General features: G+C 49.9%; 12 protein-coding genes across 12 annotated transcripts; 5 read left to right on the forward strand and 7 right to left on the reverse strand.

Annotated features, from left to right (window-relative positions):
* Positions 1 to 187: 187 nt before the first annotated feature.
* On the reverse strand, positions 188 to 4,807 carry COCCADRAFT_41266 (glycoside hydrolase family 76 protein; the record flags this gene model as incomplete). Its single annotated transcript, XM_007719336.1, has 6 exons — positions 188 to 778; positions 847 to 1,329; positions 1,382 to 1,626; positions 1,734 to 1,738; positions 2,971 to 3,264; positions 3,324 to 4,807. The coding sequence occupies 6 exons, from the start codon at positions 4,805 to 4,807 to the stop codon at positions 188 to 190; spliced, it is 3,102 nt and encodes a 1,033-aa protein (XP_007717526.1).
* A 372-nt stretch (positions 4,808 to 5,179) lies between these two features.
* Positions 5,180 to 6,044, reverse strand: COCCADRAFT_41268 (uncharacterized protein; the record flags this gene model as incomplete). Its single annotated transcript, XM_007719337.1, has 4 exons — positions 5,180 to 5,608; positions 5,664 to 5,824; positions 5,874 to 5,982; positions 6,033 to 6,044. The coding sequence occupies 4 exons, from the start codon at positions 6,042 to 6,044 to the stop codon at positions 5,180 to 5,182; spliced, it is 711 nt and encodes a 236-aa protein (XP_007717527.1).
* Positions 6,045 to 6,484: 440 nt separating this feature from the next.
* Positions 6,485 to 6,733, reverse strand: COCCADRAFT_69098 (uncharacterized protein; the record flags this gene model as incomplete). Its single annotated transcript, XM_007719338.2, has 1 exon — positions 6,485 to 6,733. A coding segment is annotated over one exon (249 nt), but the record flags the coding sequence as incomplete, so codon positions are not given.
* Positions 6,734 to 7,168: 435 nt separating this feature from the next.
* COCCADRAFT_78967 (uncharacterized protein) lies at positions 7,169 to 7,333 on the reverse strand (the record flags this gene model as incomplete). The annotated part of the gene is made up of 1 exon (XM_007719339.1): positions 7,169 to 7,333. A coding segment is annotated over one exon (165 nt), but the record flags the coding sequence as incomplete, so codon positions are not given.
* A 36-nt stretch (positions 7,334 to 7,369) lies between these two features.
* Positions 7,370 to 7,552, reverse strand: COCCADRAFT_75073 (uncharacterized protein; the record flags this gene model as incomplete). The annotated part of the gene is made up of 1 exon (XM_007719340.1): positions 7,370 to 7,552. A coding segment is annotated over one exon (183 nt), but the record flags the coding sequence as incomplete, so codon positions are not given.
* Positions 7,553 to 7,719: 167 nt separating this feature from the next.
* COCCADRAFT_109888 (uncharacterized protein) lies at positions 7,720 to 9,456 on the reverse strand (the record flags this gene model as incomplete). The annotated part of the gene is made up of 1 exon (XM_007719341.1): positions 7,720 to 9,456. One exon carries the CDS (start codon positions 9,454 to 9,456, stop codon positions 7,720 to 7,722), a length of 1,737 nt encoding a protein of 578 aa, XP_007717531.1.
* A 316-nt stretch (positions 9,457 to 9,772) lies between these two features.
* Positions 9,773 to 14,235, forward strand: COCCADRAFT_30517 (uncharacterized protein; the record flags this gene model as incomplete). The annotated part of the gene is made up of 5 exons (XM_007719342.1): positions 9,773 to 11,147; positions 11,198 to 11,369; positions 11,416 to 11,482; positions 11,532 to 13,869; positions 13,925 to 14,235. 5 exons carry the CDS (start codon positions 9,773 to 9,775, stop codon positions 14,233 to 14,235), a joined length of 4,263 nt encoding a protein of 1,420 aa, XP_007717532.1.
* Positions 14,236 to 14,635: 400 nt separating this feature from the next.
* Positions 14,636 to 15,155, forward strand: COCCADRAFT_109874 (uncharacterized protein; the record flags this gene model as incomplete). Its single annotated transcript, XM_007719343.1, has 2 exons — positions 14,636 to 14,712; positions 14,870 to 15,155. The coding sequence occupies 2 exons, from the start codon at positions 14,636 to 14,638 to the stop codon at positions 15,153 to 15,155; spliced, it is 363 nt and encodes a 120-aa protein (XP_007717533.1).
* Positions 15,156 to 15,571: 416 nt separating this feature from the next.
* Positions 15,572 to 17,227, reverse strand: COCCADRAFT_30519 (uncharacterized protein; the record flags this gene model as incomplete). The annotated part of the gene is made up of 4 exons (XM_007719344.1): positions 15,572 to 16,562; positions 16,611 to 16,965; positions 17,016 to 17,095; positions 17,145 to 17,227. 4 exons carry the CDS (start codon positions 17,225 to 17,227, stop codon positions 15,572 to 15,574), a joined length of 1,509 nt encoding a protein of 502 aa, XP_007717534.1.
* Positions 17,228 to 17,562: 335 nt separating this feature from the next.
* Positions 17,563 to 18,318, forward strand: COCCADRAFT_9417 (uncharacterized protein; the record flags this gene model as incomplete). The annotated part of the gene is made up of 2 exons (XM_007719345.1): positions 17,563 to 17,764; positions 17,813 to 18,318. 2 exons carry the CDS (start codon positions 17,563 to 17,565, stop codon positions 18,316 to 18,318), a joined length of 708 nt encoding a protein of 235 aa, XP_007717535.1.
* A 1,720-nt stretch (positions 18,319 to 20,038) lies between these two features.
* COCCADRAFT_109880 (uncharacterized protein) lies at positions 20,039 to 21,122 on the forward strand (the record flags this gene model as incomplete). The annotated part of the gene is made up of 4 exons (XM_007719346.1): positions 20,039 to 20,176; positions 20,234 to 20,389; positions 20,443 to 20,565; positions 20,619 to 21,122. The coding sequence occupies 4 exons, from the start codon at positions 20,039 to 20,041 to the stop codon at positions 21,120 to 21,122; spliced, it is 921 nt and encodes a 306-aa protein (XP_007717536.1).
* Positions 21,123 to 22,552: 1,430 nt separating this feature from the next.
* On the forward strand, positions 22,553 to 23,167 carry COCCADRAFT_109863 (uncharacterized protein; the record flags this gene model as incomplete). Its single annotated transcript, XM_007719347.1, has 1 exon — positions 22,553 to 23,167. One exon carries the CDS (start codon positions 22,553 to 22,555, stop codon positions 23,165 to 23,167), a length of 615 nt encoding a protein of 204 aa, XP_007717537.1.
* Positions 23,168 to 25,664: the final 2,497 nt, after the last annotated feature.

Below are 25,664 nucleotides of genomic sequence, written 5' to 3' on the forward strand. Positions count from 1 at the left end.
TTTTTTTTTTTTTAAATATTCAAGCTTGTGATTAGGAATAGTCTTTTGTCATTACAATTCCCGGGCACTTTGACAGTTGACCCCGCCTCATCTATTCCAATTTCCAAATGGGTATAAATATGTAAGTAAAAAAAAAGCGAAAAAAACCCCCCGAAATCGTATATACAAGTCCCTCCATGTCAAACCATCAATTTAACATCCAAACCGAGCCTCCAATCAACATGACGGAAACCAAGATGGTGATAATGGCCGCACCCGCCTTATCCGCGGTGGTAATATCCGACTGAAACTTTGGCAACCTATCGTCATCATTTCCAGACCCCAACCCGGGATCCCCTTTACTTGTGCCGCCCGTCGAATTCTTGAACGGCGGCGCCACACGCTGCGCATTCAACACGCTGATAACATTCAGGGCCGTCATCTGCGGACCCACACCACCTACGCCATCAAAGCCCTGATTATACCAGCGCATCCCGCACTGGTGGTCGCCGCCGTTATGCTGCGATGGGCCCTCGCACGTTTGCGCGGCCGCGACAGCGGATTTCTGGAGGCGCGGCAGGATGGTGGGGGCGAATTCGGGGGCGACTTGCACGGTGATGCCGAGCCAGCGGGCGAGATAGGCTTTGAAGGATTCCTGGTCCGTGTCGCAGACTTTGTTTGCTTCGCAGATTTCAATCATGACGCCGCCCTTGTCCTCGGGGAAGAACATTTCGGATTTGTTGAGGAATTTGGAGAGGGCGGTTTTCCATTTTTCGGCGCCGTTGGTGTAGTTGTACATCTGGTTTCGTTGGGGTTAGTTTGGCTTTTTGTTGGGGAGAGGGGAGAGAGAGGAACAGGAGAACGTACGTATGCGGCGCCGGCTATCATGATGCCGTAGTTGTAGGTCCATGGAGTCTGGTCTGCTTTGCTGCAGGGAGGAGTTGTAGTCATGCTTGTGCCGTCGTAGACTTGGCCGTCGCCTGGCAAGATCGGGCTGTTTGACATCCAGTCGAAGGCTTTTTCCGCCCATACGGCATAAGTATCATTGCCTGTGTACATGGCTAGTCGTGCGCCGAGATGGAAAAGACCGCCGTTTGACGCAGTGTTCTTGTACGTCCAACCATTGAGCCATGGGTAAATCTGCCAGCGCATGCCACCACCGCAATTCCCGTCGGCAACCTCCTTCTGGTAACGACCCACGAACTGGTTGAAGACGGATTGAGTCATGGCGAGCCAGCCAGGCTGGTCGTCCGGGGGGTCCTTGAGCTTATACTCTGCTGCGGCCATCATGGAAAAGGCCCAAAACACTTGATCGTCGTTTCCCTCGTTCTTGGACTGGTTCGAAGGCATCTAAACATAGTGAGTGAATTGTTCCGCTGAAACTCGGTAGGAGATGCAATACCAGATCAAGATGATCTCCAAACTGGTGTATCAGACCTTCACGAATCATTTCATTGTACTGGTCATCCCCAGTATAATGCCAGTAGTCTAGCAATGTGCCAAACATGGCGCCTGCCTGCCACCAGTAATATGGTGGGTACAAGATACCTGGGTAGCCTCCAAGCACATGGATGCCTTTGTCGTCAATTGTCGCATATTGAGCGACAAGTTGTCTGGCGACCTTGCTGGAAACATCATTGATAGAATCTGTGACAACGACATCAACTCATGTAAATGTGTATGGGGTTGAGCGGACATAAGCCCTCACCTGGGGAGTTTGGGTCTAGAGTTAAAGCCTGAGTAAGTGGTCGCACGACGTCTGATGATAGCAGAGAGAGCGCCGCTAGCGCTCGCATAGGACTGAACAACCTCATGACCGCATGGAAGATGTCACTGGAGTAATGCTAACGAGTGGAGACCCAGGATGTCAGGTGTAGCCTGGTGGTAATATTACACTATGTTACTTCGGAAAAGAAACGAGCGAAAACAGGAACTGGCGAGGCAACTAGTCGGGTGACACGAGGGTAGAGGGAACGAGAGGGAAGAGGAAGATGTGAAAGAGGGACACCAGGAGTGAGAGACGGCGAGATGACGAAGAAAGAGTGGACGGGATCGACGGGGAAGCATCTGACAAGGAATACCAACATGCCATGTGCCCGATGGAGCAAAGTTGGAGCTATTTACGATGACGGCTGGTGTGCCACAGGGCTGGACACCTAATCCCGTATCCTGAGCGTCAGCAAATCACCTTGCGTGCGCCCGCTCTCAGCGGCCTCCCTTCCCACCTACGACAGGCAGGACAGGGCCCAAAGTGGAATACGCGAACCTAGCCGGGCCGCCACCATTATCAGCAACTCGGCTCCGGAAACTTACATGAGGGGAACCTGGCTAGGACCTCAAAGGGGAGTTCGCTTGCAAAAGTCTATTCGGCTAGGAAGGCTGTTTGGTTCCGGCATCCGAAAGAGATTTTAATGGGTAGTAGTCAGTCATGCTGGTCCCACGTTGAACATGGCTTGAAACAAAAGAGGGGACCACAACGTTGGGCGGTGCGGGGCGGTTGGCAGGGAACTGTGGCGCAGGGCCGCCTGTCTGCCTTGGGCTGGCCAAGGATTCATGCCTTGCTTTGTGTATAGTGCCTGTATTGACCTGTATATTGGTCACGTTACAGCGGAAACGAGACGGAAGATACATACAGAGGTATAGAGTAGAGCGTGACACTTGTGTAGCTACAGAACATGTCTGGTTGACATCTGCTTCGCCACAGATACAAGCGTTTTCCAAGCATGCTTGCGCCGTCTTGAAAGGGCCTGTCATCAGTCTTGACAAGCGCATGCCAAGTCGCACGGAAGCGGCGGACGTCAGGGTTTTTGTGGGGAGCGGAAATTGTGATCGAATCCGCTATGCAGCGACAGCACCACAGTTTTCGTACCACCACCATGAAAATCACCAGCAAAGACGCGAAGACCAGATGGAGCTGACGACGAAGTAGTGAATAACGCGCGTTCTCAAATTTCGCTTTTCTATCAATCTCCCTTTGTTTTTGTTGATTACATCCTGAACACGCCCCATGTGCTCTCCTTGTCGACGCGCTGATTCTGCCCACCGCATGCCATTTGCAATCCCATGCCGAGTACCCGCCGAGTGTGCTCCGGCGGTATGATTCCATCGTCCCATAGCCTGGCCGACCCAAACGTTGCTTCACTTTCGTGTTCGATTCGTGCCTTGAGCGCAGGATCCACCTTCTTGCCAACAGCCTCCATGACCGACGAAAGCTGCTCTGCGCCCATGACCGATGTCTTGGCATTCGGCCAGGTGAACATGAGCCGGGGCGAGTATGCTCGGCCACTGCAAGTAAAGCGTTAGTATTAAACAGACGCCAAAAGTCTAAATCGGATGACACTTACCACATGCCGTAATTTCCAGCTCCAGCACTAGATCCCACCACTACCGTGAACTTGGGAACGTCAACACAGCTTACAGCTGTCACAAGCTTGGCTCCGTTCTTCGCAATGCCACCCTTTTCGGCATCCTGTCCGACCATGAAGCCAGAGATGTTTTGCAGGAAAATGAGTGGGATATGACGCTTGCCGCATAGCTGAACAAAATGTGCACCCTTGAGTGAGCTTTCGCTGAAGAGAATACCATTGTTGGCGACAATGCCGACTGGGTGTCCGTAAATCTTTGCGAAACCAGTTACCAGCGTTGACCCGTACAGAGGCTTGAACTCGTCAAACGACGATCCATCGACGATGCGTGCAATCACCTCGTGGATGGGTATCTGTCGGCGCAGGTTGGTACCTACAATGCCAGACAGCTCCTGAGGGTCATACAACGGCTCCTGATAGCTCGGCTGCGCAGTAACGGTCTGGTTGCGGTGCCAGTTGAGGTTACCAATGCTTCTTCGTGCCAGGACGAGCGCGTGCGCGTCGTCAACTGCTAGGTAGTCCGTGACACCGGAAACCTCGCTGTGGAGCTTACCTCCGCCGAGATCCTCAGCTGAGACGACTTCGCCCGTGGCTGCCTTGACGAGAGGTGGTCCCGCAAGGAAGATGTGACCTTGGTTCTCTACGATAATGTTCTCATCACTCATGCTAGGCACATAGGCGCCACCTGCTGTGCATGGTCCCATTACCACACTGATTTGCGGGATTCCCATGCTTGACATGCGCGCCTGGTTGTAGAAGATGCGACCAAAGTGATTCACGTCGGGGAAAACATCGGCTTGGTTGGGAAGATTGGCGCCTCCAGAATCCACCAAGTAGATGCACGGTAAGCGGTTCTCTTGCGCAATTGTCTGCGCTCGCAGGTGCTTCTTCACGGTAATGGGGTAGTATGTGCCTCCTTTGACTGTGGCGTCGTTTGCAACCACCATGCATTGAACGCCGTTGACGCTGCCAATGCCCGTAACAATGCCACCTGCAGGCACGTCATCTTCGCCGTACATGTCATAGCCTGCCATTTGGCTCAACTCGAGAAAAGGCGTGCCGGGGTCGATCAGGGCAGATATTCTGTCCCGAACCAGCATCTTGCCTCGTTGTATGTGCTTGTCCCTCGCCTTCTGCGGGCCGCCCTGCGCGATCTTGGTGTGAAGATTGACGAGCTTCTCAGTTGCTTCGTCCATTTGGCGCTTGTTCTCCTTAAAGTCGGCATTGCTCGTGTCGACGTTTGTGGGGATGACGGAGACGGCCTCGGCATGGTGTGAATGTGTAAAGGTAGCGGCATTGCGCGTGCCTTGATGCAAGTGCCCAGCTCGTGATTGCGATAGTGTTGTAGGGCGAGAGGGGGATGAGAGGAGACAGCGCTGTGCTTGCGATCGGATGGCTGCGGCTGGTCGAATTGTGTTCTTGAGAAGGGCCAAAGCCTCACGAGAAGGTGCTTTGGGGACCATCATGGGCTATGAAATTCCGTGCTCTGGGATTATGGATGAGTGGGCAATGTTTTGCACGACATGCAGATAAAAGGTGGCACCCCGCACAATGAGATAGAAGAAACAAATACTGGAACTTGGCCCGACTGACGGCCCATCCAAGGCCGCGATGGCTGTTTACCGAAGTGTGTCGAAGCTGGGGTTCCGATGACATCTCAAGACCGCTGTTAGCCGTACCGCGGCTCTGCGGGGAAGACACGCTAGTCGCAACAAGCAGGTCCTTTGAAATTATTCAAGTGCATCGCATTCGAACATTGAAAAATTATTTTCATTCAAGTGGTCTCGATCAGATAGAAAAATCAACAAACTTATGTAACTAATGACGGCACTTGCTTACAGCTTGCCGCCGTCCACAGCCATCTCAACCACTTGGTCCAAGCCTTCATATTTGGGTATATCAAGATTGTACTTCTCTGCCATCTCTGGGCTCAGAAACCTACCGCCAAGAAAATGACGACCAGAGAACTTCTTGATAAGCGGCTTGGGTGCTGTTAAGCTGATGAGTGCTGGCGGCATGAAGCCCTTGCCTGGTCCCGAGTCTCGAGGGCCCTCTTCAATGTCCCAAGATGACGGCGCATCAACCGATAGCACAGGAACAGAGGTAGATGCGAGTGCCTCGATAACCTTTGGAAAGGGTTCACGCACTTCTCCCGAAAAGCTGAATCCAAAGATGGCGTCGACAATGTGATCAGTTTGTTTCAGCGCGCCAGTGAAATCTTCGGTGAATGGCACTTTAAGGTCTTCCAATTGTTTCTTGAGCCGCTACGACGTGTGAGCATGTATGAGCCAGCATATCTTTTCGACCATCATCACTCACCTGGTAGAGCTCGTTTTTACTTTGTTTGGGGTAGTAAATGGTGGGTTGGTAACCGTAGTGAAATAGATGGCGAGCTGCGACGAGGCCATCGCCGCCGTTATTGCCAGGACCACATGCGACCAGGATGCGCTTGCCTTCGCTTAGAGGCTGTAATTTGAACACTGTTTTGATTAGTCCAACCATGAAAAGATATATCAGAGCTAAAGATACCAGCTTGCGATACCGAGAGTCCGGCAAGCTCCATCAGCTGATCAATAGAGAACGCGCCAGTCGACATGAGTTCTTGGTCGAGCGCTGCAGCGCTTTTGGCCGACAGAGTCTACTAGAGCGTTAGCCTCTATACAAAATATTACTGCGCCAAAGACTCACTCTGATTGCCATTGTGAGGTTTGTAGAGAACTCTGAGTGGAATGGGATGGGTGTGATGTTCAAGAGATTAATTGATGCATCGGGTAGGCCTGACATGGTGCTTGCAATTACATCACTGGTCTCAACTGCGCATCTGGTCAGAGCAGCCCACCGCACCCTCCTTTTGTGTGTGCAACTCGATGCAACGTAATTACGTGAACTCGTCGCAGTATGATAAAAACAAACAAAAGCATTAATCTTTAGATTTGCTCTGATCTATTGAAGAGAAAAACAACTTCCAAACGTAGAGCTCACTTGTTTACACTGCCTAGATACAGTACTAAGCCAAAAGTTTCGCAAAGCACTTTGAAACCCCGCCCCTACCAAAACTTACTCACCATGACTCTACCACCAATATCTCCACCAAAACTGCATATTTTTCAAAGCAGATAAATAGATATATTTCCTATATACTAGTACTTTGTTTGATAGCCTCGCGCGCGTCGGCAGGCTGCGAGGCGGCGCAGCATAGACGTGATTAGCTGAGTAATCAGCTCATTTGGTAGCCGACGCCAGCACTCTTTTAGAGCCTCGCAAAACCTATGCCACTCGTCTTGGGCTTGGCTGTAATTTCTATACTGTGGAAAGATTTCATGCACTTTACGCTTGAGGGCCCACCAGAGGTGTTTAATAGGATTTAAATCTGGTGAGTTGGCTGGCCAATCAAGTGTCTGAATCTGGTGATCAGCAAGAAACGTCCGGACGACTCTAGCTGTATGTATCCGCGCGTTGTCGTGCATGAAGATCTGATTCGGACGGTAGTAAGGGAGTAGGCCTCGACGAAGGGTTTGGATGTAACTTTGGCTGGAGTAACCGCAGTGGGGAGCATTAGGATCCTTTTCCATGATCACAAGTGGACTCCGACAAGGTCGGCCTCTTCTGTCTAGCCATATAGCCCCCCACACCATCTGCTGTGGTCCCTGTGAAGGACAAACCTCGCTGATCATCTCCTTGTTCCATTTCTCATGTGGATATCGGAAGCACCACTCCTGTTCGGCGCTAGAATCCTTCTGAATAGAGCACTCGTCTGAGAAAATAACCGTGCGGCGATGCCAAGGAAACAGTCGGTGGTTACATGCAAACTTATAGCGCTTGTAAGCATGAAGACAGGTTAGTTTTGGACGGCCTTTGCAGCGATATTTGCGTAGGCCAAAGCCTTTGAGAACCCGGTATAATGTACGTCGACTAGGTGGCTTTGAAGTTGTCCCGTCGGCATGCACAAAGACAGCCTCTTTGATCAGGTTTTTGTATATAATCTTGGGCGATCGGCGTGCAATACGTCTGATAATCTTCTTCTGATAGTCCGAAAGTATCGTTGGACGGCCAGATCGAGGCCTATCACGAGTAGTATTAGTGGTGGAGAACTTTTCATAAAGTCGGTGGATAGTCGACGGCGCGCGTCCAAACTTAGCTGCGACTTCTGACAGCGTTGCACCCGCCTGCAGCATGCCAATAGCGGCGTTTCGCTCGTCTAATGTCATATTTGGACCGCGCGCCATCGATTTCTCCACTCAGCGATTGAATTAGTGTAGTGGTGGGGTGGTGGTGGGTGTTCAAAGTAGTGGTGGAGGTGGTGGTTGGTGGGGTAGCTAGCGCCAGCGTTGCGAAACTTTTGTCGCGTAGCTGTATATGGTATGGTAAGAGGGGTTCAGGGTACTCTATAAGAATCCAGCACTCTAACAACATTCAGGTAAAATAGTTCCTGAATGTTTCGAGAATCTTTAGAGATGAGGCCTTTTGTGAGACAGAGTCTCGTCGCATCCCGATACCCCTTGCCCATTCTTGAGGCCAATTTGGGCACCTCACAATCCACAATGTAATCTTGAAATTCCACAGCAGAGTGACCCTTAAATCCAGCAACTTGAGATGCTCTTTGCTGTACACTCTTGATGCATTCCCTTAATCCGAGCTCCAAAAGGAGAATCCCCAAGCTGTATTGATCATGAGTATAATCAAATGGTATTTTGCTCGTACTGGAAGTTGATGTTGCTGTCTGCACCACGGCTGGCAAACCTTGCACGTCTGGATGGCGATAGAGATTGTATTCAAAATCATCCGTGACGCCTTCTGTTTGGTGGGAAGCAGATGCTTCCCTACTATATTCGAATCCTACAACAAAAGGTTTGTCGTAAGAAAAGCCACCGTTGCTCTCAGCGAAAAAGAGTATGTTGTCGCTACGGATACCCTTGTGAAGCCAACCAGCAAGATGCATGTACAACAAAGCTCGTGAAATGCTCCCAGCAATGCGATACCAATCTCCTGCGTCAAGGTCATGTCCGGTCCCTTCGAGGATTTGCGCTAAACATTGATGGTTTGTTCCAGGGACATTGAACACAAGGCCGTGCTCCAACTTCTCATCAACCAGATGTCTTGTAACTACACCGATACAGGACAGTGTACGTAGCTCTGTAGGCTTATACTCAGCCTTGAGAAGCCTTGCCAAGTTCTCGATTCGGTATTGCAGCATCGTTTTGTACATTCCCCTCGAGTTATTTGGTGGGCATTTTGCAGGATCCACGAGCTTCCATTCTACTAGCACGCCTAGTGTAGTGCCATTCTTGGTTAAGAAGCCGTAGCTCCGACCAGACTTGTCCTCTCTTGTACCGGTCTCTTTCAGAAACCGTTCCTTCTCCTTTACATTCTCACTGCCAAGAACCGTCTTTCGGGCATCCATTTCTATGATTGCAGACTTGAGGAGGGCCAGCCCCCGCAGTTCCGAGTTCTCATCCGACTGTGAGCTCAATGTTTGCAGCTTTGCTAGACTCATCGTGGCCAAAAGACTATTCAATGCTAGTTTTGCTGCAGGGTCAACTTTCGGGGGCGTGAAAAAGTCGAGCAATTCATCAACCAAGCTCTTCAACTGGTGAAGAGCTTTTAATGGCCCACCGTCATTCAGCGCCCATTTCATTTTTTCTTTCAGCCCAGCAGCACTCTGTATGCTTCTTAGTTTTTCTTCGAGATGTGTTCGCTCCGTCGAGCTCGGATTGGCCATGTCAAGCAGTTTCGTGATGGATGAGGCGGCGGATATCGATGTGTTGCTGGCCGCAGAGATTGCAGGGAAATCTTGCCCCAGCTTACCGAGCTCATCCAGGAAATGATAGATGAGAACGACATATTTCACAGCAACATCCCCGTGCTCCTGAAAACGCCTGTCTTTGAGATGCATGGAATCAGCGCCACGGTCCAGCCCCCATTCAACGCCCCATGTCTTCAACTTTGCAGCTTGCATTTCTAGTCTTGCTTGGAATATTTCAGCATCATCGGCGAGCTCGTCTCCTTTTCTCCATAATTCGAAGCTTTTAACGCAACCCTGGAAGACTTGAACAAAAAAGCCAGCTCCACCAACTACGCCACTGCCAACGGCCAATCCGTCCGGAGGAGCCATATCGTTATGGAATTTGAGGGGCGAGCTGTGGTGGTTGATATGTAATGAGTGGGAATGAGGAAAGAGCTCTGGGCCTTTGGTGTTGGTGTTGTACTGCGAGTGACACATCACGCGCCTGCACAGCCCTCTTGTGGCTGTATAGCCATGTAGTCACCCAATCAACCGAATGCATTTGTCGCCTTCAGAAAGCTGGCACGCCACGAGTTTCAGCTTCAGCTCAGGCAGCAATTCCAACACTCAATCTACACAAGACTATCATGAACGGATCTTCCAGCTCATCAACAATCCAAACGTCGTGCATCTCCAGCCCTTCACAATGGCAGCTGAAAATGCAGCAACAAACGTCGGTTTCCACCAGCGTGACCACGATATCCTATCACTGCTTTCTATATTCACTCGCTCTTATCGGACATTAACGGTGGGGCTTTTACTGGTCGGAGTCCTCATTCACGACCAGAGTTTTGAACTCCCGCCTCCAATCAATCAAGGTGCATATTTCGAAGTATACAGCATTCCTTTCCGGTCTTTAACAAGATCATACTTTTCCCTCAGCGCTTCAGAGGTGCCTGGAGGGGCCCTTCCAGAGCTTGTCGCTGTCAAATGTCCGAAGATAATGGGTGAGCTGCGCGATAAGCGAAACCAGAAACTGTGGAGTTCCATGGCGATGGAGTTGCAGATACTGCGACACCAACATATCCAAGAACATGAAAATATCGTTTCCGTTCTGGGAGTCTGTTGGCGATCAATAAGAGACCAGATCATGCCGGCTTTTGTTATGGAGCTGGCCCATACAAATCTCGAAGCGATGATGCAGTCCGAAGGCTTCACGATCGACAAGATGAGTACCCGCAAAGCCTTTGGACTTGCCATCGATGTCTGCGCCGGCGTATCCGCACTCCACGAAGTTGGCATCATACACGGCGACATCAAGCCTGCCAACGTCCTGATATTCAAACATCCAGAACTCAAATTCGTCGCCAAAATCTCCGATTTCGGCTCATCATTGCTGAAAACAGATATCAAAGAGCCGATTCGTCTTCCATTCAGCAGTGGGATCTGGCAGGCCCCAGAGTGCAAAAAGGTTCTTGACGGTGAAAACCTCATCAGCGCAGATACATTCTCTCTTGCACTTCTAGTGTCATATATTCTCAGCAGAGGATACACTATGGCAATTTTTGAGGGTCATGGATCTGATGCGTCGTCTGAGCATCCTGGGCAGTCTGGGCCATCCGATTGGCATGAACTTTCTGAGCCATCTGAAGATGATATTCAAGGAATTTATGATAAATCGGCGCAATACACCTATCATACATTGAGCTGGTTTCTAAGGTCTGTCATCGAAGCCGAAGAGAGCAAACGCTATGGACTGGCTGCTACAAAACATCCAAATGGAATGACGGATGATCCTGGGGAACACGAAGAAGCTGAGGATGCCACTGATGAAACTTCTCATATCAAGCCCATTGCCCGGATTGCGCGTGCAGTAGGGGAGACCGTCACGCCTCATCTCTTCCAGCCTTCACTTAGACCAAGAAGTAACATCCTACACCTGAATCTACGAATATGTCTTAGCTGGATTCTCAGTAGAGATATGTTAAACCCCTTGAATTATTCTGACCCCGCAACAATGACGCATTTCATCCAAGCGACAGACCTAAACCCGCAGGAACGCGAGATATTAGGTAACCCAGGTAAGAGACATTCGATATGTATTGGTGCAAGTGCTCATCTGCACACCAAGCGATCCAACGTCCAACAGAAGATGATAAGGCACGCGCTTGGAGTTTCGCACAAACGGCCGAGTATCTCGACAGAAGCTTTTACGCCATAGCCCAGAAACAGAATCTCCCACAACTTGATGAAATAACACAACCCGAGTCGGCTCATAGAATCTCTGAGATACTCAAGACTTGGTAAGAATGCAAGTCTATCAGCGTCCTCAAAAGCTAAGAGTGATAGGAAAAAACATGAGCTTCCAAAGCCAGAAGAAATGTACTCGATACGTGATGCTGGTGCAGTTTTGGAGGTATGAGATAAATGAAAGATTTAATACCCTCCATATAACGTTCCAGCAGGCAGATACATCGCTTGGCACTCTAAAAATCCTCCCAACTCCAGTCCTGAACCAAATCGTTGTTGAAATGACGGCCGTCGCACACGATGAACGAGAAGACAAGCTACGTCGAGCAGAAGCTGCATGGCAGTGCTCTGTTCTTCAATTAAGACTCAGGAAGATGGAGAAAAGCAAACACGATGAACTCAACTCAATACTTCGACTAATGCTTCTTGCAGCTCGACTAGGACATACTGTAGCTGGTGGGATGGTTGGGTGGCTTTGCGCTGTATTCGAGCTAGACCTGTCGATTTCCCTAGAAGAAGAGAAGCAATGGCTTTATTCAGCAATCTGTATGGGCAACTCTACAGCACGAAGACGGTTGTCATCCCTCGATATAGAAGAATGCCAGCGGGCAGTCTCACATCTTCGTTCTCAATACGTTGGGATTGGGCTTGCAGCGCCCCGAAACTACTACGACTCAGACTGGGTGGACGATGATTCCTTCTTCAGGTTCATTGAAGATTCACCCAGCAGTCTTGGATCCATTTTCCAACTTGCCGCAACTGGGGGCCGCTACGAACTTGTCCACCGTATTGTCACCTCAAAAGCTCAAGATATGAACATAAATGAACTATTCAGGGGGAATGAAAGTGCTTTGCTAAAGGCATGTCGATCCGGATTTGCTGAGATCGCTCTTCTTCTGCTTGAAAATGGCGCTGATCCCACTTTGGCAAACGACGAGGGAGTTACTCCGTTACACTTCCTGAGCTCCTTTGATGAAGAACATATCCCAAAAATCACAGACGAACTGATTAAGACAGGAGCAGACCGAGAAGCCCGTTCGCACCAAGGGTGGCGATACAGGCAGGGCATTGACTCAACATATGGGGCCGTTGAAGGTACTCCATTGACCTGGGCTGTTGCTGCAGGTAATGAAACAGCCACTCAGGCACTCATGGACGTCGGGGCGGACCCTTTCGATTTGAATGGAAGAGAAATAGAGTATGATGACGCTTGGACCAACAACGTCCATGTTTTTCCTGTATGGCAGGCTTGCATCAACTGTCAATACCGACTACTCGAAATCTTACTCGAGGCTCCGAAAGACTACTCTGAGAACCTGAATTCAGTTTACCGCAAGTTTGGGAGTCAAGGTTTGAAGGAGCCATTCGCAATTCTGGGCTGGTTAGTCACTGATGGGAATTCCAGCACTTTCAATCGGATTCTTATTCATGGAAGTGATTATGAGCAGGCCTTCCAAAGGACCTTCGAAATTCTTATACGCCATGGAGCAAATCCGCTAGATATTAATGGCAAAGGACAATCCGTCATTGTGTCTGCTCTGGAACAAAGTCAACCGTACATATTGGACTACTTGATGACCTGGCAGGACGGGGAACTACAGCCAGACAGTTCACAATGGATACGCTGTCTTTGGACTGCTTGCTCTCTTCAAGACGAAGTGGCATTTCAGTCGCTTGTCTCCCGTTCGAAAGCAGACAAAATCTCTTCGCAGCAGTGGGATGGCTTTTTTGCCGGACTGCATGCCCTTCCTGAGGACACTGAATATCTCAAGCACCTTGACCATTACCGCAGGTCAGAAGCCAATTTCCACAATCATTTCGAGAGTGCGCTTTTTGCGGGAAAGTACACTCTGGCTCGTTGGATCTATGAAACGGGAAAATGCGACTTGACCAGAATGACCGATGGGAAGACGATTCTCGGCCGACTTATCGTGTCATCCAAGGCATACAGCAATTCTTCCCACCATATTGATTTTTTCTTAGACATGGTTGATACAGATACTGTGTACTACGGTGTATTTGAACTTGATGGCTCGAAAATGTCTGCATTACATGCAGCTGCTTTTATGGTGAAATACCGGCCCGGCTCGTCTCGCTCTACTTCGGCGCTCCAAAGTATTGTCAGACGCAAGTATGAGCCAGCATACTTGAACCTGATTATCTCCGAGGGCGGATACAAAGGCAACACCGCATTACATCTCGCCGTGCGAACGTGCAATGAGGACTCTGTACGTTATCTCCTGGACGAGGAGGGAGAAAGCCTGGACCTCTCAATACTAGACCATGAGGGCAACAGTCTCATAGATCTTACAAGCTTTCTCTTGAAGAACCAGGCCCCGCAAATGGAAGCCTGGGAGATGCCCGAAGAGGAGCGTAAGGAGGCTGACCTACGTCACTTTCAAAGCTCGATATTGATATTACATATGCTCTACTCCACAAGGCGTGCACGGCCTAGGAGAATTCTGGCATCTGTCACTAGAATCGAGGTCGATGTGCTCTTTGTCATTCTGTATGAGCAAGAAGAGTTTAAGATGATGAAGGTTCAATGCTCAGGTACAATCAACCCTTAAATGAAGCTTACTCCGGAAGCCCGCTTACACACTTCCAGTATTCAATGGCTTGTCACCCACGCAAATCATGCGTCTTGGTGCAATGTACTCAATTCAAGTGCGCTGGGACCTCACTCTGATATGGCCTCAGATTGTCGAGCGAGGTCCTGAACTCCCGCTCAACAGCTCTTTCTTCCTTTTCAGGGCCACGGAAATGTCTGAAGAGGAGTTTGACAGTGTTTCATCTAATGGGAACGTCATCTGTCGAGAGCAGTACCAGAGTAACCCAAGTGGCGAGCACTCGGATATGGTTCTGGCCATGCAGAATCTTATGTTAGAGATGATGGAACAATCCAGGAAACCAAGCTGAAAGCTCGGATGGATTTGATTGATTTCTATTTTTGGTGATATCTTAGCAATATTTCAATCGAGCTTTGGTCAACGTTGCCCGGTATTCACAATTGAGAGAATTTCAATAAATATGCAACAAATAACCCTTATGGAGAAACCACTTATCTCGCACGGAAATCAACACATTTCATTTTCCATAAAACACACAGCCAAAATCCCAAGGACATCTCTACAAATCTACACAACTCAACTCAAAAAACGCTAAGCCCAAATAGTCACAAACAAGTGGGGTCATGCACCACCGGCAGATCTTCGGGCTCCGCCCCAAAAAGATCCCCAAACCACCACCACTACATTCATCCCGCCAAACACCCGTCCGGTCGCAACAGCGTCCTCACACACATACACCACCAGAAACAATGGTATTAAGAATACGCCTCGCACGCTTCGGCAAGAAGCACGCACCCTTCTACAACATTGTCGTCGCGCACGCCCGGTACGCCCATTTCGCAATCCACCCACGTACCTCTACAAGTCCAATTGCTTCTCCCACAGCCACATATCTCCTTCTTCGAACCTCCCAAAACACCTCAAATATGCGGGGAAAAAATGGGTCAAATATCTATTTACAAATGCTAACCCACAATCAATAGCACAGCACGCAACTCGCGCCCCCTCGAAGTCCTAGGGACCTACGACCCCAAACCCCAACCGCCCCGCCCCGGCGACACGTACGGTCGACCCTGGAAAGACATCAAGCTAGATATAGCGCGAGCGCGGTACTGGGTCGGTGTAGGCGCGCAGCCAAGCGACACGGCGTGGAGGATACTGAGCATGGTGGGCATTCTGGAGCCGCAATACCGAGTCGGACAGGTGCAAGGGCAGGTTGTTAAGGCGGATTCGGCGTTTAAGAGTTTGGTGCCTGAGAAAGAAGGCTGAGGCGTAGGGGGGGTAGGAGGAATTGCCTGAAGGGGAGGGGAGGGGAGGGGGAAGGGGGTGTGGTATGATATTATATGTTATGTGGGAAAGGAACATTACGAAGGGCGTTTATTCGAGGAAATTTTCGATTACTAGGATTGAAGAAGGAAGAGAGAGAGAGAGAGGGAGACAGAGCGACATTATTCTATTGCGGGAAAAGAGCGAATAGAAGTGTACATTTGTAAGAATACAAGCAGAAAAAAAACATACTCACCAAGATAGATCCGCGTGCGCGCGGCCTAACGTTCAGAAAAAAAAACCAAACACAGTCTACTATGCTCGCAGAACAACTCCTTCCCCCTTCCCCAGAAAAAGGAAAAAAACTCCCGCTAAATGCAAAAAAAAACAAATGCCTAACATCCTCACGGCGGGCTCTCTCAATGCGCAGCCGCGACTAAAAAGGTATTCGTAATCAGACAAGTCACCATAACAATGACACCGTAAATACTCAGTGCAAGCGCCATCTTCCTCAATAATCCCCTTCTAAGATCACGATTCATATGCCCCTCACGCGTGACATAGCCTTCAACCTCGCCACTCTGGAACTCATCCTCGTCATCCTCGTCCTTGATGAGGCGCTGGTGGTGAGTAGACTCTGGATCCGAAATCTTGTAGTAAAACAGCCCTGGAAGAATAAAGGAAATGGTCGTTGAACCCGTGGACCCGACGTACGCCAGTACCTTTTCCAGGCTGGTGACGGTCATGGCGGTGATGAAAGACAGGACAATGAGAACGGTGGAGATGATTGCGAAGCGGAGGTCGCTCATTTCGGCGCTCTTGGGGGCGCCAGGCTTGGGCGCGTTGTTCATGAGGCTGGCACGTGACGGACTGCCTTCGACCTGTTTGCGCGCACCGCTGGGACGCCACTTGAGGCAGGCGTCGATGCTAGCGCGGCAAGGGTGGATTTGTAAGGGGTACGAGAACATGACTAGAATGACAATGGCAAGTCGACCGATGGTGCTAGCGGCCGCGGTAGGGTACATGGATACGATGTTGCCGTGGATCTTGTCGCCGTAGGAAAGGTAGCCGGTGATGCCAGTCAAAATGTATAAACCGCATGCGCCGCCGATGGAAGCAAAGATGACGGTTGTTGTCCGAAAGTGAGAGTTGTCGGCAATTTCGTTGAGAATCGAAAACATGTTCTGGTGGCATGTGTATGCAAAGACGATGACAGGGAACGCAGCGAGGGCAGGCACGGTACCGGCCCATTGAAACACGCGGACTTCTCCTCGGTCTGCGATGGTATCCCCTTTAATGTAGTGTGCGACAACCAGAATTACAAGGTATGCAATAGAGAAAAGGGCAATTATGCTCGTGTACTTGAGCGAATCCAAACGGCGAAGGAAGGACAAGGGAATAACGACAAGCCTGGGACTGTTAGCTCACGGACCTGTGGTACATTTGCATGATGCTTACATGAACGCAGTGATCCAAAACTGTCTATCGACCAAGAACGCCATGTGTGCAGCGCCTGGCGCAAAGCCTCTGACCACTCCCGGCATCAAATCTCCAATGATGATCAGGTAACTGACTGCCACACCAAAGCACTTGATCGCGATCGCGGCATCGAATAAGATGGAGAGGTTCGGGTAGGTCATCTGGGACAGGGTCGCAAATGACACATGGCCGCGATCAATATACCGCGCGCATCGAGTCTGGAGGTATAAACCAAAACCCGCGGTTGTGCCAGCCCACGCGATCACGAATATGCCGAGGAAGATGCCCATTTTGGAGAGGGCCGATGGCATGGCGAGAAGACCAGCGCCAAGGACTAGGCTTGTTAGTACTTGTGACAACGGGTATCCACGGGTCAGAACATACTGGTGTTGGCCAGGTTGATCACACTCGAGATCCACGTCGCCTCTCCCTTGAACCCAGCATCGTGCTTGCCTCTGCCTCGCCTGCTATTGTCAGCTTGTGTTGAACAGGCTCCAGAGATGTGCTTCTGACCTTCTTCCTCTTAGCGACCCGATACTTGAAGACATGGGGTCTTCGTCTGCTGGCTCGGGGCTGATCGCGGAGTAGGTAGCCATGCTCTCCTGGAGGGTGTAGAGTGTACGGTAGTTGTTATTGCGAGCGCATACGGTTGAGGCCAAAAAGCAATACTGTCGATGTGTGAAGAAACGGTCGCCAAAGTGTTGCGATAAGATAAGAGAGGCTGTGCCTGGGGGGGCGACAGGTGAGGTTGAAAGGGCTCTGCTGACGTTTGACGTTAGGCACAAGGCAAACGCGTTCGGAGAGGTCTCGGAGGCAGATAAGCAGATAGCCGCCCGCTAAAACCCAGGCTCCGTTCCGCCCGCGTTCACTAGCTGCGTAGGAACGCGATCTGCATCTGCAGACAAGACATATCTAGCAATTCACCACAGCCATGGACGAATACGAGGAGGCAGTTCTTTTCACGTTTTCGCTACTTGAATCACGGCTGGATCGCCTAGAATATGTTCTTGGAGGCCCTCAGGAAGTGGCCAAGGACAAGCCAAGGACAATAGCGGATAGAATACACAGGATTGAGCAGTCGTTGCAGCAGCTAGCGGGCAAGACAGCACTGCTGGACGAAGCCAATAGTCTACGTATGCAAAGTCAATAGGTGAGCCGCTTCTTAGAGCTGACGAGACAAGTAAGCAAACACAAAGACGTGCTCAAGCCTCAGGTCGACGACGAGGACGAGGACGAGGACGACTACGAAGACGAGGACAACGCTCCCCTTGATACTGCTCATAAGACGGCATTGGTCGTAGAACGCGCGACTAGCTTTGCGACAACTGCATCACAGCTCAAAGCACTCGAAGATCAGCACATACCCACGACGGATGGTTTCACCAAGCTTGCAGCGCTGCGACCGCGGATTGCCGAGGCAGAGGAGCGTCAGCTTCAGCAGGCACTCAAGATGTCAGAGTTGAGGCGGAGGAACGGGCTCATCAACCAGAGGTACAGGCAGGTCATGGTGCTGGGAACAGGCAGGTGTTGGGTGGACTACAACGAGAGGCTCACGCAGGCACTGCGAGCATTAGTCAGGGAGGAATACAGACGGCGGCCCGAGGACGAAAAGGACAATGGTGACGAGGGGGCGCATAAGGAAGAAAAACTAGAGGAAGAAGAAGATGCCGAGGACGACGAGTTGTGAGAACTGTCAGCACTGTCGCAAGATTACGTTGGGCGACATGGAGCAGTGGGAAAAAAAGAAATTACCGGCGCGGGTGAGTCGAGAGGCAGGATGGACCCCTTGAACGGACGAAGAGGTGGATATTAGTTGTAAATGTGTAGACGCATGTTAGGTTGACGTGGCGCAGTCCTAGAGTACATAGTGTGCATGCATGCAGGAGTTTTTTTCTTCTTCTGCACCCTGTGGCAGATGGGGGTAATTAGGAATGAAGAAAAAGGCATGAGGTGGCTACAGTCGAGGCGAGTTGTCGTCATGAGGGAGGGGCATTGTTGAGGAAGCAGGCACATGGACATGCAACAGGGCGGATGGTGCCGGGACCGGATGTCAGGTAGGCAGATTTGAGTTTGGTCGACGAAATAGGATGGGAGTTGTGAGGCGTTGGCATGCAGGGGTAACGGTGCGTGTGGGTGATTGGACAGTGGGGGTAGCGAAGAAACATTGTGCCATGTCATCGAGGCAAATGGTCAAACATGACGATGCTTGATAAGCGCCTGGTAGGCGGCCATGATGTCGAGGTGATGTTGTGTAGGGCTGCGGAGAGAAGGATGCCGTAGGAAGGCGTTTCAGCGGCGTCTCGAATCATCTGGCGAGGCCCAAAGCGTCGTGGCGGCCTTGTGAGGGCTTAGCTAGAAGCAGCACGCACCAGGAACAAGACGTGTGTCTGTGCAGTGTGGCTTGTACCTGACGAAATTGATACTTGATTAAGACGAAGGACGAGATGACGAGGGCGGTGCTGACATGGCCACGTTGGCTTCACAGGGGACATGGTGCCGACGACGATTCTTTGCGTCTAGAGCGGGCCAGTTGCGGCAGATGGGCGCCCGATTGATGGGGATAATTCAAAGAGGCAGGGCGCTATGCCTAGGCGGGGGTGGCTGTTCGCTGCCCTGAAAGGCGTGGTTCGCGATGAGTTCGGGGGGATACTTGCTGCAGGGCTCTCGACGGTGTGCGCTCAGGAACCCCCCCTGACATTCTGGCTGTCATGGCCTTTGTGCCAGTCGGTTTCGCCCAGCCAGCAGAAGCAAAAACCAGGCGACGAGCGTCACAGCGGCAGGGCGGGCGGGCGGACGCGACGAGGGAGGCAGAGAGAGTGGACTGCAGCGTCTGTTGTGTGCTCTGCTGTCGGCGTCGCTGTCGTTTGATTATGCTCGTTGTCGGCGGCTCTCCGGGGGGTGTGGGCAGGGCTAATGCAGTCGACGCGCGTGTTCAGTCGAGCGTGTCCAGGCCGTCTGGCTGAGCTGGAGCGGTACCATTTTAATCTGCATACGAGTGGGACCCGCCGCAATCCCCGACCGACCCTGGGCGACCTGGCCGGCCAATGGCGCGCCCCAGCCTGCCCGACTTGAAACCGTCGCATCTCTGCCCTAAGCACCCGTTGCCAAAAGCCCTCGACGCCCTCTCCATTCATTGTCCTGTTTGCTTGCCTGTTAGCTGTGCTGCGCTGTACCCTCCCCTCTTTTTGCAGCCGCCGCCCTATCGCTGCTCAAGACACCACACACTCTCCCACACGCACACACACACACACACCACTATATCCATCCCTCCATCGGTACATCCGCACTACATACAATACCCCCCTCGCTGCGCCTCGCTGTCGTCGCTGGACCAGACCCTGACACCGCGCGCCCACACCCTCATTCATTCACTCGCCCCCATCCATCGCAACCACCACCAACAGTATATGCCCTCGTCCCACTCAGCCACATCCACCTCGTTCGCAAAAATGGAAAACGGAGGCTACGGCCAGAGGTCGTCGGGCTTCAGTTTCGGCCGCATTGTTGGCGACCCCTTCGCCCTCGCCACAATCTCCATTGGCATCGTGAGTCGCTCCTGCCCTTCCCCAGTCGCGCCTTCCCTCGCTAACCTCGTGCCACAGCTCGCCTGGATCATCTCTTTTGTCAGCTCCATAATATCGGCCATTCATGGCGGCTTTCCAAACTTCGCATGGTGGACTCTGGTCTTCATGTTCTTCTGCATTGTCGGCGTCACCGTCACAGTCGCCTCGGATGCTGAGCGGACTTACCATGTCGCCGTACGTTGTCTTGCGCTCAACATCCCCAGGGACGCCTTTGCTAATTCGCTCAGATTGTCGGTTTCCTTGCTGCTGGCCTCGTATTCACCACCTCGTCTGTCAACTCGCTCGTTTACTCGCCCGTTACCCCCTTCGAGGCTGCTGCCGCCGGCTATATTCTGCTCTCCATGATCGCGGTAAGGCATACACACCCTGCCAATTACTCACCACCACCACTGACATTGTCCAGATTGTCTGGATCTTCTACTACGGATCGCAACCACAAGCCAGCCACCGCGCCTTTGTCGACTCGTACGCCCTTAACAAGGAGCACCCAGGCTCTCGCTCGTCCCGACCAATTTCCAATGGCTACACGAACCGCCCTGAAACCCAGAGCGCCGCCCCCCAAATGTACACATCCGCCCAACTCAACGGCTTCGAGACCTCCTCTCCCGTGTCCGGCTACCCCGGAGGCCCCACTGGCGCAAACGCCCGCAACTCGTCCGCCCCACCCTTCGGCGGTATCCCCTCCCAGGCACAAAACGACGAGGCTCAGCAAGAAGCCACCATCGAGTACCCCTACCGCGCCAAGGCCATCTACAGCTACGAGGCCAACCCAGACGATGCCAACGAGATCAGCTTCCAGAAGCACGACATCCTCGAAGTATCCGACGTCAGCGGACGGTGGTGGCAGGCCAAGAAGCCAAATGGCGAGACCGGTATCGCGCCCAGCAACTACCTCATCTTGTTATAAAAGACTGGCTCTTTTGGCTTACGCCATTACGACCCGCCATGACCTTTTCCTTGCACTCCATTACCTTTCATGTGCGCACTCTGTCTCACACTTCTGCATCCCTTTCGCCGGCCGTTTGACTGCCTCGACCAGGCTCTTAATCGACGATCTGTATTGATTTCACGTGCTGAGCTTGCTTGTTAGCTGAGCAAGAGGAGGGCACCCTAGCAACCAGGCGTTTGTGGACTGGCCACCGCTACCCTTGTGCGTTTGGCGGCCACTCTTCTGCACGATACCCCAATTTCCTTGTCAGAATAATTTCAAATCTGTGTCCCCTTTCCCATTGCACACGTCTACTGTGTGCCTTTCCCTTTACTTCTTTACTTTATTCCATCTCGTCTTTTCTTTTTCGTACACATTACATTCCCCTTGTTATACTATCTTGGTTCGTTTTGCTGGGACTTTTGAAAACGCGTAGAGCAGCTGTGATTACCCAATGGCTGTTGGCCTGCCTGTTTTCTATTGGCGCATTAGGTATCTTATATTCTGCTGGTTTTCATTGCGTGAGAAGAGAGGAGAGCAGGTGAATGCACTCCACACACTGAGTTGCAGACACAAGTCGCACGTCAAGTCATGTTGGATCATTTTGTTTTGTACGTATCCATGTCCGGATGTTCCGAAGACGGCAAGAGAAGGGGACGAAAAGGTGGCGGCTTCCAGAGTCACGCATAAGCATGTTTTCTTTTGAGTCAAAATCAGATTGGTGTAACAATGAAGCAATCAAGGGCTGTTTATTTGCGACTGAATGCTTTTCGTTTTCTAGTTGCTTGTCCGTGTTTGTCATGCGTTTGGCGAGATGCAAGGAACTTGAGGGGCTTGTAATGGATTGAGTGTTCAGCATAAGTCCGAGCGTGAACGACAATCTCGCAGACGGGTAATTTTTGTAGTAGTTGTAATATTGTCCAAGTCTTTTAGTTGCGTACCCCACAACCGAGTGGAGATGACATGAAATAATCAAGCCGTCATCCAGGTTCTATCGTTCCCGCATCCTTATCTTATCGTCAACTCTTATCATCTCGATTGTGACTATACATTAGGCGTGCTATGGTTCTATAATGGTTCTATAATCTCATTACATCGTACTACCTAGAACACAATCAACCTAGTTCTTCTCTGTGCTGGAATCGTTTCACAGACGAAGAAGATGCCACCTCCCACCTTCCCATTTCATCACCCGCTCAACTGGCAAAGCGGGGCTGCGGAACCATGACCTGCCCTCTGCGGGGCAAGCTCCGTACGCCATCTAGTGGCCCAAGTAAACATACCGGGTCATCATAAACCCCAATTTATTTAATCATTCCAAGAAGATTTCTCCTTTGCACATCAAAACCCCGCAACTCTCACCACACATACTGAACACGTCTTGTCATCACCGTCACACCACCACCACAATGTCCGCCGCCCAAGCCCTCCGCGAAAAACAAGCCCCCATCAAAGAAGGCTACCGCACCGACCCTTCCTCAGCCGTCGTAACCCTGAAATCCACAGGTTCCCTAGACAGCCACTCAATCACATGCAAACTATCCGACAGCCCCGCCATCAAAGAAGCCCACCGCGTCGCAGGCCTGCACCAAAAAGCCGGCGGCGACGACCCCTCCATCTCTGGCGAACTCTGCTCAGGGGACATGCTCCTCGATGCCCTCGTCGCTTGCTCGGGCGTCACGCTTAAAGCCGTTGCCACCGCGCTCGGCATCCCCATTGTGTCCGGCACTGTGACTGCCGAGGGCGACTTGGATTTTAGGGGTACGTTGGGTGTGGATAAGACAGCGCCGGTGGGGTTGACGGGGATTCGGCTGGATTTTGCGGTCGAGTTTGGGGAGAGGGAAGATGGGAGGGAGATTAGTGAGGAGGAAGTGGAGAGGTTGGGCAAGTTGACGGAGAGATATTGTGTTGTGTTGCAGACGTTGGTGCATAAGCCGAGTATTGGGGTTAGGCTTGTGGGGAAGGGGGGTGGCAAGGAGAGCGAGGGGGTGAGGAGGGAGGTTTCGCATCAGAGTACTTTGTAGATGGTTGGTTGGTTTGGGGGGAAATGGGGGTCTTTGTAAGGGTTAAGGTATTGTTGAAAGATGAGAAGTGAAAAATAACAATACATTGAACGAATATGTGTACGCAAATCTCTACCATCGCTTTTTTAACTTTAAAGTTATAGATGTAGGAACAATAGTAAGTCAGTCCCAGCAATATATACCACGTTCCTCAGCAGTACCAAGTCTATATTTTACAAATCCGTATCCTATTTTTTTCTCCCACTTATACGAAAAAAGCTATATTAAGTAGTACTGGTAACTTAATTTAAAGAAGCATTTCCACACTAACCTTTCGTTATTCGATATGGAATCGAGACGAGATATATCAATTTATTGAATCATTCTATAGAGATAACACCTCTCCCCACTATCTCTATACTTTTAACGGACGTTTTCTTACTGCGCTAATAATTAATACATAGCCATCTCTTCTTTATCTTGGCCAAAAAAAAAAGAAGAACAGAAAAGAGAAACTGCCTAACGAATTACAATGTTATATTAGAATAACCGCATAATAGCTATAGTACTATTCCTCTTTTTTTTCTTCGTTGAAGCCTAATAACTGGCATGGTTGGAGTGTCAGCCTGCTATTACCTTTTTTTTCTTAAAAAAAATCATGATAGGATGTGCGGTAGCTGCAAAATAAACCGGTTGTATTTTAAGCCAAAATGTAAGCAGCAATCGAGGGCATAAAACTTACTTCTAAGCGTTACCTTACTTATCTTAACCTCCTCTCTCTCTCTTCGCTTCTATCCCTATATAAATTACAGTTTGAAAAACAATCCTTTATTAGGTTCTATTTTTCTTAAGCACATTATATACGCTCTATCTACATTTATTATTCTGTAAATCTAGCAATTCTTTCTTTCTTTCTTTCCTATCAAAGAAAAAAAGAGAAAGCAAGTAACTAACAACAGTCTTGATTCTTAATAAACAAGAGGGCTAGAGGCGATGGGCAAAAGAAAGGAAGGCGAGGAGTGAGAGGTTAGAGAAGGGGAGTTTTTGCATAGGAATGAAGGTTTAACAAGGTTGGGAAATTGACAAATCTACTCTCTTCTATCTACTTGACTCTTTAATTCTATGCCTCTTAGCCCCCCCCCCCCCTGCTATTATATGTGTACAAAATGGAGATGTAGAAGCAAATAGAATATATAATGTACCTTTGCATCTATAAAGAAGAGGTGAAGAATATAGAGTTTTATACTATCACGGTAACACGATATACGCGGTAATTATATAGGTTATAAAAAAAGAAAAGCTAGAGAGTAGTTTAGACAAAGGGGGGATGTTGAAGGTGATGTGGGGAAGTGTATATAAAGTTGAAAGTAGAGAGGTGTGTATTATAGATATATTGATAAAACAATCTAGATAGCAATCTGAGTCAGTCTGGGTTGTTTTGGCACGGCTTTTAATCTAGTACAATCTAGTAGTCTATATTAGATAAGATTTATTGTTTGTAATTTTAGTGTTTTGATGTTTTTTTCAGGGATTGGCTATAGGTATATTAGTGTTAGGGGGTTAAGAGAGAATAACTAGGTTGTATAGGTAAGTAGGGATTTAGGATGTATGTTAAAGGTGACAAGGAAAGTGGACAGGACATACTAATATCGTTTGGGAAAGGAAGTTAGCATGGTTGTTTGGGAGAAGAGATTAACATGACTACATACAAGGTTTTACGTGGCGAGTTCCTGGTTATCGTGTTTACATCCCTGTACATAGCGAGGCACGGGGAAAAGAATACGAAAGTAGTTCCACCTATTCGTATATCCATATGCAACGTACAACCAAGGATAGCAAAACATCACAGGTAGCGACATGGCATGTTAGTCCCTGCGATTTCGTCCTGAATATTCTTTTCGTTTTGATACTTAGTCTAAAGACATGGAATTCAGAATTCTAGACCAATACGCATGCCGGCCGAGAGAAAGAGAAATATGGGCTAGCCCAGCCAAGTTGTCAAAATGCAAGGGTATCCATATACGACATTAAGATAACAACCCGCAAACTCCCGAACTCTATAAACAAGTGCTGACGTGAGCTTTTTTGTTCGCCTTTAGTATTAAGGTTATATCTAAGGTTAACACGGATACGTCGTATAAAACAACCGAACAAAAAAAAAGCGAGTATGCACTTTTTTCGTCTTAATTTCCCCCTTGTTATCTCAAATTACGATGTAGCCCTTTTTTTTGTAAGGGTTGAAGAAATTGGGGGGATCTAAAATACACACACGTCACAGAGGGTCAGTGTTTCTTTTTTTCCCCAGCCTTGTGCACTAACACAAGATTAAGCCTAGCATGGGGTGTATATCTGCATTTCCAGGCCCCCCCAAAAACCGATAAACTCTACTAGCACTGACTTACACACATAAGGGTGAATGAGGTGTGGGAAAAAGGCCTCGCCACCCATCTTTCTACACCGCTCCTGTAATCTAGAAGGAACAACGTGTCATCGAAGAAATATAGCTTCTAGACAGTCT

Source organism: Bipolaris zeicola (genome assembly GCF_000523435.1).
Source record: "Bipolaris zeicola 26-R-13 unplaced genomic scaffold scaffold_300, whole genome shotgun sequence".
NCBI lineage: Eukaryota > Fungi > Ascomycota > Dothideomycetes > Pleosporales > Pleosporaceae > Bipolaris > Bipolaris zeicola.